This window comes from Brachyhypopomus gauderio, chromosome 9, assembly GCF_052324685.1.
Source record: "Brachyhypopomus gauderio isolate BG-103 chromosome 9, BGAUD_0.2, whole genome shotgun sequence".
NCBI classification, from domain to species: domain Eukaryota; kingdom Metazoa; phylum Chordata; class Actinopteri; order Gymnotiformes; family Hypopomidae; genus Brachyhypopomus; species Brachyhypopomus gauderio.
In genome coordinates, this window is record NC_135219.1 from 25,592,184 (window position 1) to 25,605,266 (window position 13,083).

Here is a 13,083-nt window from a genome sequence, read left to right on the forward strand (position 1 = left end):
GCAAGAGAGGAATTACACAAAACAAAATCATGCTACCTGCTAGGACAAAACGAACACGCAAAGACAGAATACAAACAAACGGACAGGACCCACCGATGCGCGCGCTCTGTAGAGCGTGACGTGCCTACTCCAGCTCTCTCTCTCCCTCACCATTTTCGCAATGGGATCCGAAGATCTTTGGAGAGAGAGAGCTATACGCGAGCGGCTATGCGTCACGCCCACAGCGACGCGTCTCTCGGGCTCGCAGTCGCTCACCCCTGTCACCACGGGATATCGGGTGAGCGAGGCGAAAAGAGCCGAGAGACTCTCGCGTTTAACGCGGTCTAGCGTGCGGCACGCACCGGTGGACCCGTCTACATACACACACGAACACCACCAGCAAAACACACACACCACGGCACACTCACACACTCGCTCACGTCCGCGTCGTTATTAAAACAAAACACTACAACGTACACACACACACACACATATACAGACGATAACGGACAACGAACGAGCGCAATGTGTGGTACCGGTAGTTTCGCTGGGTGAGAGCGGAGTCTACTGGTCCCCAGCTCTAGTCACGAGTGGGGACAGACTCATCACACTCTCGGACAAACACGACAAACACACAGCACGTAGACAAACACTTACCACGAGACATGACCACAAATGAAGGAGAAAGTAAAGGAGACTGGCGGCTTGCAAAGGGTGGCTGGTTATTCTGTGACGGGCAGGGGTGAGCAACTAAAAAGGAAGCGATCACGCCAAGTCTCATAGGATGGTTTAATAGAAAGTGTGCAAACCAAAAACCCGTGCATTGTTCCAGATTAAGGAAATAATAACCAGCAGTCAACTGGTACAAAGACAAGACATATATAGACGAACAAATGACCCTCAGGTGAGACGGATCACGGGTCCCGCCCACCTGAGGGACGAACATCACGTGACCAAAAACAGGACCGCTGTCGCTGTAACCGGGGGCGACCGGCAGGGGGCCCCCCCACAACGTGACAGGTAGGGACAGACCATGACACTATAGCCCTTGTAGACTGGGGAACCTCTCACAAGGCTTTGTTTACGCGGATACACAACGATGCACAAAAAGCATTTGAGCTTTTTTGTTTTAGATCCAGGTTCTGAATCATATTTTTTCAATACTAAAACAAACTACATGCACTACATAAGCAATGTGTTTTATTTCATTCATCTTTTTTTCATGACAAAATGGACCCCATTAAAGTTACCAGAAAATGAGAAAATCTGAAGCAAAAATGCAAGGTAAGATTACTTTCTGTACATGTTTTTTATATTGTAGGGTTAGTGTTTTCCTCTGATTCCATATAGCCCAGGCGTACTCAACTAAATTTGTCCGTGGTCCAATTTTGGCAGATACCTGTGACCTGAGGTCCGGTGCGGCGGGGGTGGCGAACGTAAGTTGTAAGTTGTTGAGCGGGGTGGCGAACATAACACTCGTGACGGAGTGTTTTTTCAATAGCCCTGAATAGGCTGAAAATAGCCCAATAGCCCTGAAATATATGCTGCGGTTTTGTTTTGGTCCGTATCCAGTTAATCAGGAATGAGATTGGGTCTGGACAGGACTGCGTTCGGGTCCGGATCCGGACCGCCAGTTGAGTACCCCTGATATAGCCTATTGAACATCGTGTTAGCAACACATACGAATGCGTGTTTACTTTGGATAAATCCAAAAAGAATCAGCACCTCTAAAACTGAGACCATGGTAGTCAGTCGGACAAGGGAGCAATGCCTTCTCTGGGTCGGGAAGGAATCCTTGCCTCAAGTGGAGGAGTTCAAGTATCTCGGGTCCTTGTTCACGAGTGAGGGAAGGATGGAATGAGAGATTGACTGGTGGATTGGGGCTGCGGTTGCAATATTGCAGACACTGTACCAGACCGTTGTAGTGAAGAGAGAGCTGAGCCAAAAGGCAAAGCTCTCAATTTACTGGTCAATAGACCTTCTGACTCTCACCTATGGTCACGAGCTCTGGGTAGTGACTGAAAGAATGAAATAGTGAATACAAGTGGCCAAAATGAGTTTTCTCCGCAGGGTGTCTGGGCTCACCCTTAGAGATCAGGTACGGAGTATGGTCATCCGGGGAGACTCGGAGTAGAGTCGCTGCTCCTCCATGTAGAGAGGAGCCTGTTGAGGTGGTTCGGGCATCTGGTCTGGATGCCACTGGGCACGTCCAACAGGGAGGAGACCCCAGGGAAGACCCAGGACACACTGGAGAGATTATATCTCGGCTGTCCAGGGAACGCCTCAGTATACTCCCAGAAGTGCTAGAACAGGTGGCTGGGGAGAGGGAAACCTGGGCCTCTTTGTTTAGGCTACTGCCCCCGCGACCAGAACCCGCATAAAGCGGATGAAAATGGATGGATGGATGGATTATTCATATATGAAATTTCTTTCAAAATCCAAGAAAAAAAATCACAACCAGAGGGGTTGCCGAAGACACCGTGACAAAATGACACATTTTTTGCTCATCATGTGTGAGAGCATTACATGTTCAAAGTACAAAATTATGTGTTTCTCATGGAAAAAAATGTGTTCCCACAAGAAGCAGGGTAAGGGGATAAATAATACTGTAAATTCATGGCCATTTTTTTCTTCAAGCATGCAAAACTTTATTTTATCTCTCCCTGTATGTATGAAAATGCATTTGAAATAATATTAAGGTCAAATATTTTATATTTATATTGTTTCATTTTATTTATAGTGACTGTGGGGTTTTTTTGTTCTACATAATTTAGTAATGGTTACATTTTCCTATAAAGAATTGACTATTATCTATTTACACAACAGAGCTGTCCTCACATGGCCACCACGTCTGCTCTTATAACTTCATCTACCCAATGAGTAGAGACCAACAGATGATAGGAACAATTAGCTCTTACAGACAATTTGTGTATATGGACTGATTGCTTTGCTGATATAGGCCAGTCTTGATTTCACTGGTCTACAAATGTTTATTTGTTGTCTACTTCAAAAATGATATATTTCTATGTTTCAATGTACTAAATAAAAAAATCCATTCATCCATTAACTTCCACTTATCTGTGTCCAATTTGCAGGGTAGTAGCCTCAGCAAGGAGGTCCAATTTTGTGGACTGGTTAAGCAAACTCTCATGCATCCTCTAGGACCTTAGCAAGGGTAAAAAGCTGGTCCAGTGTTTCATGACCAGGACGGAACTCGCATTGTTCTTCTTGTAACCAAGATTCGACTGGACTCAGCACCCCTGCATACCGGAGAGCCTGAGAAGTGTGATTCCCCCAGTATTGGAACACACCTTCTGGTCCTCTTTCTTAAAAGGTTGAACCACCAACCCTGTTTCCCAGTCCAGAGGCACTGCCCCCGATGTCCACACATTGCTGAAAAGAAATGTCCACCAGGACAATTCCACAACATCCAGAGCCCTAAGGAATTTAGTGCGGACCTTATCCACCTCCACTTGCCACTGTCAGCTTTGGCATGCTCATTAGGGATCTGGACCCCTGTGTTGTGAAAAGCACTATATAAATAAATTTGACTTTGACCTCCAGAGCATTCCCAACAAGGAGTTTCTGAATTACCTTGGTCACCTCAGCCCAAGTGATGGGTGAACTCTCACCCAAGTTCCCCAGTTCTTCTTCCTCTATGGAAGGTGTGCTGGTGGGATTGAGAAGATCCTTGAAGTATTCCTTCAATTGTCTAATGATATCCCCAGTCAAGGTCAGCAGCTACCCAGCATCACTGTATACATTGTTGGTTAGGAACCTTTCCATGGCCTCACTGAAGTCCTTCCATACCAGAGGACAACATGAAACAATTCCACTGCAGATGGAGGCAGCCGGCCTTTGTACTGTGACAAGTAGCAGGTTCAGTAAAAGCAAATATGCTTTTGATTCTCAAATAAAAAGTCCCAAGTCTAGAGATCCAATTATAGACCCAAGTTTCTAATTTATGAATTTATTAGTCTCAGCCCAGCTACATTATGGTGCAAGATGTTTCTCAACATAAATTCATAAATTTAAAATAAGTATAGCATTTTTAAAACACAACTCGTACACATACCTTTTACTAGTGCCTTTACACCGTTTTACCTTTTAAACTTTACATTGGGACTCAATATAACACAAAAATAACACATACATAAATAGGTTGCTACCAAATTCATAGCCATGAAAATTGTCACAGACTATGAAATCAGCCTTTTCCCATGAATGATCAGATTTTCTGTGACATACAGGAAAACTGTGAGAAAAAGTGAATAGCCTACAGGCCTTCACTTGCTCCTATGGAAATTAGTCAAATAATAAACTAAAAATTTCCTAAAAATAGCTAGCTAGAAATCTGATCATCTAACATAGATTTAGATCATCTAGCATCAGCATGTTGTTGCCCATCGATGATTCTATGACCAGGAGAGGGAGAGAGCCATGTCAAACCTTAGACAAGTAGTTTCCTCCCAATGAGAAAGAATAAAGCCTAACACTGCTGATGTCCAGTGCAGACCACTCAGCCCTTAAAGTAAGCAATTAGCTCAGCATGACAGGCTACCCTGGTCAGGCTATGTTACTATCATAGATATGTATTTGTGTTAATAAATGCCAATAAGTGTATAATTTTCTAAAATTCATCACATATGTGATTTTTGAGAAACTTGAGGTCCATGAATTTAGTAGGGTCCCACACATAAATAATACATGTGTTCTTATACACTCACAACCAATTTTATAAACATTAATAGATAAATTGTAGAAAAAACTATATTTAAGGTTAAAGATTATAGTCTGTTTTGCCATACACAATTTGTATACCACAACTACTTAATTTCTTATCAGTATTTGACAGATTTGTAGGTGGAAGACCATTCTCATCCCAGCTGTGACACTGACAAATGTTGTTCTATAGAACAACAGCAATAAGCTATACCATGTCACTGTTAAAGATATATTGAGAAAAGTCTATCACACAAAATATTTTGTCAGCAGTGTTCTTGCTTTATTAAATGATTCTATTAAAGCAGGTGGTGAATATATAAGGGTAAGTGAATGTGTTTCCACAATTCTGGGTTGATTTTCATCCTCATGAATGTCCTTGGAGAGAAACTAAGAGAGCCCAGGATATTTTGCGATTCACATATTCTAGTTTACATAACAACAGAAGAGTTGTAAAGTTGATAAATTTTTAACTAAAGATGGATTCATGCTCAGTGTTTTCAACTCATCACAACTGATTAGACTAAAGGAAAAAACATTCTACAGTAAATGCGTAGGCTCAATCCTTTTAGAAAGGGTCAGACCACACAAAAAGTCTGATCAATAATAAAGACATAAGTGAATAAGTGAATAAGTCTATCATATTCTTGAACTACAGCATGAACGTTGTCTTCTTCAAGTAATAGCTCTCAGAATGCTTGTCTATCAGATTGTGGATTTTGACTGAGCCCCACTCATTCTACATGTCTTGCTACCTTGAATGAAATCACAATCATGTACATTGCATAAAATTCACATGACAACCATGAATTGCAATTAAATGACAAACAAATGACCTAAAATCTCAATCAACAAGACTGTGAGCTTATGAAAGGGAGGTGTTCTTTGTTTGATCTAGTAAAGCAGAAAAAGAAGCACTGAGCTGTCATTCTATAGCCTTTACAGTCCCACTGCATTCTGTAACAATGACCCGTGTTTACCTTCTAATGACATCACACTTCAGCATCATACATCAGATACACATCACACTTCTACACGACTATGATCTTTCCCTATTGCACACACATTGTTTTATATTCATTAGTTTAGATTTCTCATCCATTCCACTCACAGGGCTTCAAACAGTCTGTAGAATCATAATACACAGTTAACAGCTTCACAACATAGTAAGTTGCTATTTTAACATTGTTATGACAAAGCTGAGTACAACAGACATACATTCTCAAAGCATTGATGTAAATCACCTAAATCATAATATTGATATCATTCATCTGTCACAATGGTCAAAAGCATCAGGCCACAATCACAATTACTGACAATTACAACTGTTTGAAATGATGTCCTGGATTAATAACTTTCCATCCAGATCTTTCCACCTTGTTCATATGCTGCTGTGAACAATCAAGCTGAACAGGGCATTTTTTTTCTCTTTTGGCTTTTCAGTAGTGTGTAAAACAAATAATATGGGTTTACAGTCCCCCACAGGCCATAATGCTATAACACATGTACTGGGACAGCAAAACATAACTGGGGTTTTCTGCATCTACACTTTAACAAGCAAATAAGCCACATGGAGTTTTGCCCACAAGCAATATATTTTCTATTTAATACAGATTGTTTGCCTTATTCCACATACCTTATGCAACATACTAGTTGCATTTTAGAAAGCATATATGTATTTTCACAAGTATGACATTGTATGAATAAAACTACAATCAGTGTATGTGTACAGTTTTAATGGTACTCTTCAGGAATTAGGAAGCAGTTCACTCACACTACATGTCTCTCTCGTTCAGTTCCACGGAAACCTCTTCTAGCACTTGCATTGGAATTCTGAGCTGTGGGGCATGTAAACTCCTTGGACCTGGGCTTTGTCTTTCCCACTGGAGGCACAGAGGGTAACTTGGAGCCTGTTGCTACAGGCTCAACAATTGTGTTGATCACTGGGGAATTTTATTAAAAAAAAGTCAATAAAAATATCAATAAAACCCAAATGGATGTCAGAACAAATGTAAGTAAATTACATATTTAAATACATATAAATACATAAAACTCACCCTCTAGCTGTCTCTGCACTCTTCTCAGTTCTTGAAGAATAGAGGAGATTTCCTGTTGCATAGAAAAGGTGACTTACATAAAAATAAACTAGCAAATTGTAAATTCCAGCTTGATCGTGTTCATAATACCGCTAGTTTAAACCAAAACTGCCCTTACTTTGTTTGAGGTCTTAATGATAGGAACCTCATTTTCAGCATTGAGCTTTGCTTCAATCTCCTCCCACACTTCTGTCTTGTTATGAAACAAAGCTCTGTAGACAAAAAAAAAAACATGAGGGTTACCCTAAGAACAAAACAATTGCAGAACAAATAACAGATAACATACTGTGCAAACATACATATTGTCTTGATGTTATACTTTTACATCTAATGTAAACAGAGCCTTTGTAAGGAATTTTGGCTTTGTAGTGGTGGTAGAAATGGAATGAAGGAAGCAGTGTGTTAGGAACTGTGATGCATTACTTCATTTTCTCAGCCAACTGCTCCGTGTTTTCTCTAATTGCCTGAGACAGCTGAGAAACGGGGTTGAGCATTAGGTTGTCCAACAAGACCTGCATTAAATAAAGCGGATTATTTTAGAACCCTTTAAAAACAACTAAAAACTATATGAATAAAGTTTAGTTAATGTAGTCAAATTTGACCTCTTCACGATTCCAGGGACGCCGTTTGGAGTCATTCATATTTGAGTCAACTGGACTGGTGGAGCCTGGAGGAACTTTCTGGTAGTTAAGACTTGCCTCAGGTATGTGATGAACCAGCTGCCGGATGATCAGTGACATTAAATACAACATCCATAATTCAGAGAAAGCATATCTCAGATTACTGTGAAATCATATTGTGAAAAAATAATCCCCTCAGTGGTTTTCAATCCAACCACCCTCAGCTGAAAGAAATGTTAAAGCTTTTGAACATATTTATAAAAAAAAAACGTTCCCAATGAAGCAGAGGCAACTGTACAGCTGGCACATGTACAATATATTTACCAATATTTGAAGAGTATAACTCCAGATAAACTCACTAAAAACTCACTACTCACTAAAAGTTAGGCATATTTGGCTTTCAGGTGAAATTTCAGGATGAACCTAAAAATGCACTCTAACCTATATAGGTGAACTTCTCTAAACATTTGAATACACATGTGTCACGATATAGCCCCAGACCCCTCCCTTTGGGCATTTGTTTGTGTCGTCTATGTCTAGTTATCAATCAATCCATCAATCATCAGTAATTTATATAGCATCTTACACCATCAAAGTTGACCAAAGCGCTATACACAATAGAATCAACAATAAATTAGTATGGTCTTAAAGATTTCGTCTGTGTACTTTAAAGTTCCATTTGCAAATAATTAGATGTTGAAACTCATCCTAAATAAGTATGTTTTAAGTTTGGCTTTAAATATTGGTAGATCAGTGATGGAACGTAGAACAGTAGGCAAGGCATTCCACAATTTAGGACCTGCTACCGCAAAAGACCGATCACCCCACTGCTTACACCTAGACCGTGGAACCTCCAGTAGATATTGTCCACCTGAACGAAGATCTCTGCCAGGCTGATGTAACTTTATAATGTCACATATGTAGGGAGGTGCAAGTCCATGGACTCCACAGAAAACAAACAACAGGATTTTAAACTGAATTCTAAATTTTACTGGGAGCCAGTGAAGAGAGTAAAGAACAGGAGTAATATGATCATGCTTGCTAGTGTTGATAAGAAACCGGGCAGCTGCATTCGGAACCAGTTGCAGGTGATGGAGTGATGCTTGACTTAGTCCAATGTACAGTGCACTGCAATAATCCAGATGTGAACTAACAAAGGCATATATTGCTTTTTCAAGGTCATTATTGTTCAGAAAAGGTTTTACTTTGGTAAGGAGGCGCAGTTAAAAGAAACTTCCCTCACAACAGAATTTATCTGAAGGTCAAATTTCAGACTTGAGTCCAACTTTAACCCAGATTTGTAACCACTTGACTGCAGTGGGGATGTAAAGCACCCAGACTAGGTGTGACTGCATCAAGCAGGAGTGTTGCGCCAAACAGAATACATTCAGTATTGCTCTAATTTAGACAGAGGAAATTCTGAGACAGCCAGAGTTTGATGTCGCTCATACACCTTTGGACGGACTCCATGGCAACTACATGGAGCATGGAAGCAAGTACAAACTAAACAGAACTGGGCCCAGGATGGACCCCTGTGGGACACCTGAGGTCAGAGAGGCTGATGAGGAGGAGAAATCATTATTCATCACAGAAAAAGTTATATCGGTGAGATATGATTTGAAACACCGTAGTACACATCCTTAGAAGCCCACATGATGAGCCAGACGTGCCAGGAGGATTGATTGGTCCACGGTATCAAACGCTGCAGTAAGGTCCAACATTACGAACAGTACAGGTTTTTTTGCATCAGGAGATAGGAGAATGTCATTTTGAACTTTCAGAAGTGCAGATTCAATGCTGTGACATGTTCTGATACCAGACTGAAATTTCTCAAAAATTAGATTATTCTCCAAAAATGGCTGCAACTGTTGGAATACCACTCTTTCCAAAACCTTTGACAGAAACATTAGATGGGACACGGGTCTGAAATTTGACAGCACTGTCAGATCCAGATTGGGTTTTTTCAGAAGAGGCTTGACCACAGCATGCTTGAACACAGTTGGAACAGATCCTGAACTGAGACAGCTGTTAATGAATGGAAGGAGGCTTGGTCCCACTGCTAAAGACCTGTTTAAACACCCTAGAAGAAATAATATCCAGTGGACAACTGGTAGGTCGCATTCCTTGAACCACCTCAGACAGCATGGATAGAGATACTGGCTCAAACATATCAAAACCAACAGCTACAGTACCAATGCTCTGTCTAACAGAGGCCACCTTGTCTATGAAATATTGTAAAAATTCATTGCAGGTAGCCTCTGATACATTTCTGAAAACATTGCTAGATGGATTTGTAACAGATTGGATTGTTCTAAATAACACTTGGGGACGATTACAGCTAGTTGAGATGACATTTGATAGGTATTGACATTTTGCCTTTTTAACAGCTTTTTGATAGTCATCAAGACTATTCTCAGGATTCCCAATGAAACTTGTAGCTTGTCCTTTTTCCACCTTCGCTCGGCTCGTCTACAGCGACGTCTAAGGGCACGGGTTGAATCATTCAACCAGGGATCTGGCTTAGATTTGATTGTGACAAACCTGAATGGAGCAATAGTGTCCAACATTTCTGAACAAGTGGAATGGAAAGTGGAAATAAATGTCTCTGGGCACAGAGAAGGAGGGTTATGTAGAAATGTGTGTTCATGAAAGCAACAGCAAACTCTCCGGCCGTGGTGGAGGTGATAGTGCGACGTTATAAGGCTGGAGTGAGACATTTGTTTACATTTACATTTACATTTATGGCATTTAGCAGACGCTCTTATCCAGAGCGACTTACAAAAGTGTTTATAGGAGCAGGAGCAGTAAACTCAAATATAGTGGGAAGATGATCTGATATACAAATGTCACATATTTCTGTGATGGATACTGGAAGTCCATGTGAAATAACAAGATCCAAAGTATGCCCATTTTGATGAGTGGGCATAATTACAGACTGAGTCAAGTTAAAAGATGACAAAAGGTTTTGGAATTCATCGACCAGTTGATTAGATGGACAACAGACATGGATGTTAAAGTCACAGATCAGCAGACTATCATATCTGGGCATTAGATCAGCAAGTAGATCAGAGAACTCCATGATAAATTCTTTATTGAACTTTGGTGGTCGATATACCACAGCACAGGACATGTAAACTGTACCAGGAGTAGTTGTATCTCAAAGCTGTTGTAATGTTTAGCTGTAAGTAGACGGCAATTAAAACTCTGTTTGAAGACAGAGGCTAGACCGCCTCCACAGCTGGTCTCACGTGGCGTATTCTGAAAGGAATACCCAGGTAGGAATAGCTCAGAGAAAGTGCTGTTATCACCTGGTTTTTGCCAAGTTTCTGTAAGAAATGTTATGTCCATATGTCAGGGTTGCCAACTTTTGAATCGCTTGGAGTGAGATTTGAACCTGGAGGATGTGGCAATTGGGGGGGAGGAGACGACGCAAGTTGTCGACGGGGGGATGGGGGGAGACATTATTAAGTGTTATATCGAGATCTATCAATCACCGGTGGTTAGTGCCAGAGCAAACTAGTAACTCATTGAATCATAGATGTGGATCAGAGGTAAATAAACTAGAATTTTTTTTTCTGCGTGAGAAATCGGAAGTGTGGCGTGAGAGCGAGTGAAAATGATCAAATGCGTGTGTCTCACGCTCAATGCGTGAGAGTTGGCAACCCTGATATGTATATCTCTGTGGGTGTGGTTGTATGTTCATCTGTCTCACCTGTGGCTCATCTCGTCATCAATGGGGTCTTGTGTAGTTAGTGTATTTAATGTGCATTTACAGTGTCTGTGCTTGTCTTTGTCAGACGTGTGAGTCCCATATGTGTTTTGTGTTCATGCAAGCCTTTCGCTGCGTTAAGTACTTCAATAAAGTACTTCAATGTTTTTGTGTATGCTCGTCTGCGCATCCTGTCTCACATTGCATGATACAGAAAGACGCGTCTAAAAGGATGCCTGGTTACAAGTGCAGCACAAAGGGAGGTAAACCGGGAAAGAAGAATGGAAAGTGGCATCGTGAACCACCACCACCCCCTCCTAACTGTTTTCCCTGCCTGATTACTGACCTCTGCTTTCCTTCCAGACTACATCTCCAGAATTTCACCCGAAAGCCAAACGTTTAGTGAGTAGTATATGTGTTAAAAAGTATAGTTATTTCTGAAGAATTATGGCATCAAAATGTAAGTAAGGTCAATATCAATACTTATTTACATTTTATTAGTTTTAGGTCATTTAGATTTAGTGCTATTTAGAAAAATGAACTACACATAGATTTAAAGTACATAAGATTAATATTAATAGTTAGTTAATCTTCTTCTTTCGGCTATTCCCGTTTAGGGGTCGCCACAGCGGATCAAACTCCTCCATCTGGCCCTGTCCTGAGTGTCCTCCACTGACACACCAGCCACTCTTATATCCTCTACCACTGCATCCATAAACCGCCTCTTAGGTCTACCTCTCCTCCTCTGGCCTGGAAGTTCCATCTTCAAGACCCTCCTACCAATATACCTCTCCTCCCTCTGTACATGTCCAAACCATCTCAATCTCACTTCTCTAACTTTATCTCCAAAACATGCTACATGTGCTGATCCTCTAATAAACTCATTTCTGATCCTATCCTTCCTCGTCACTCCAAATGAGAATCTCAACATCTTCATCTCAGACACCTCCATCTCCCTCACCTGTCTCTTTGTCAGTGCCACTGTCTCCAGTCCATACAACATAGGAGGTCTCACTACTGTCCTATAGATCTTTCCTTTCATTCTAGCAGACACCCTTCTATCACAGATCACCCCAGACACTTTATGCCATCCACCCCAGCCTGCCTGCACTCTCTTCTTTACCTCTCTTTCACTTCCCCCATTACTCTGTACTCTCGACCCTAAGTAGGTAAACTCGTCAACCTTCACCAAATCAACTCCTTGTAACTGGACCTGTCCACCGTCTGCCCTCTCATTCACACACATGTACTCTGTTTTACTCCTGCTCACCTTCATTCCCCTGCTCTCTAAAGCATATCTCCATCTTTCCAAGCTCACCTCCACCTGCTCCCTACTCTCACTACAGATCACAATATCATTAGCAAACATCATAGTCCAAGGGGACTCCTGCCTAACCTCGTCCGTCAGTCTGTCCATGACAATTGTGAACATGAAGGGACTCAGGGCTGATCCCTGATGTCATTCCTACTGCTCATCTCACTACTGTCACACTGTTCTCATACATATCTTGCACCACCCTCACATACTTTTCTGCTACTCCTGACTTCCTCATACAATAACACAGCTCCTGTCTCTGTACTCTATCATAAGCTTTCTCTAAGTCAACAAACACACAATGTAACTCCTTCTGTCCTTCCCTATACTTCTCCATTAACACTCTCAAAGTAAACAGCATCTGTGGTGCACTTAGCTGGCATGAAACCATACTGCTGCTCACAGATCTCTACCTCTCCTCTAAGCCTAGCTTCCACTACTCTTTCCCAGATTTTCAGGCTGTGATTGATCAGCTTTATTCCCCTGTAATTGCTACAGCTCTGAATGTCGCCCTTATTCTTGAAAATCGGCACCATTATGCTTCGTCTACACTCCTCAGGCATCTTCTGACATTCCAAGATTCTGTTAAATAACCCAGTCAAAAACTCCACTGCTGTCTCTCCCAAACATTTCCATGCCTCC

The 13,083-nt window shown here is 41.3% G+C and overlaps 1 protein-coding gene across 7 annotated transcripts in view; it reads right to left on the reverse strand.

The window, feature by feature from the left end:
* Nucleotides 1-3,956: 3,956 nt before the first annotated feature.
* Nucleotides 3,957-13,083, reverse strand: part of cep170bb (centrosomal protein 170Bb) — a 69,841-nt gene continuing 60,714 nt past the window's right edge. For all 7 annotated transcript variants that reach the window (XM_077018118.1, XM_077018117.1, XM_077018123.1 and 4 more), the window contains 5 exons: nt 7,400-7,516; nt 7,221-7,309; nt 6,916-7,009; nt 6,759-6,810; nt 3,957-6,644 (listed from right to left, as the gene is read on the reverse strand). In XM_077018118.1, coding sequence (XP_076874233.1) covers nt 6,472-6,644; nt 6,759-6,810; nt 6,916-7,009; nt 7,221-7,309; nt 7,400-7,516 — 525 coding nt within the window. In that variant the 3' untranslated portion in view covers nt 3,957-6,471. The remainder of the gene's footprint in view (nt 6,645-6,758; nt 6,811-6,915; nt 7,010-7,220; nt 7,310-7,399; nt 7,517-13,083) is intronic.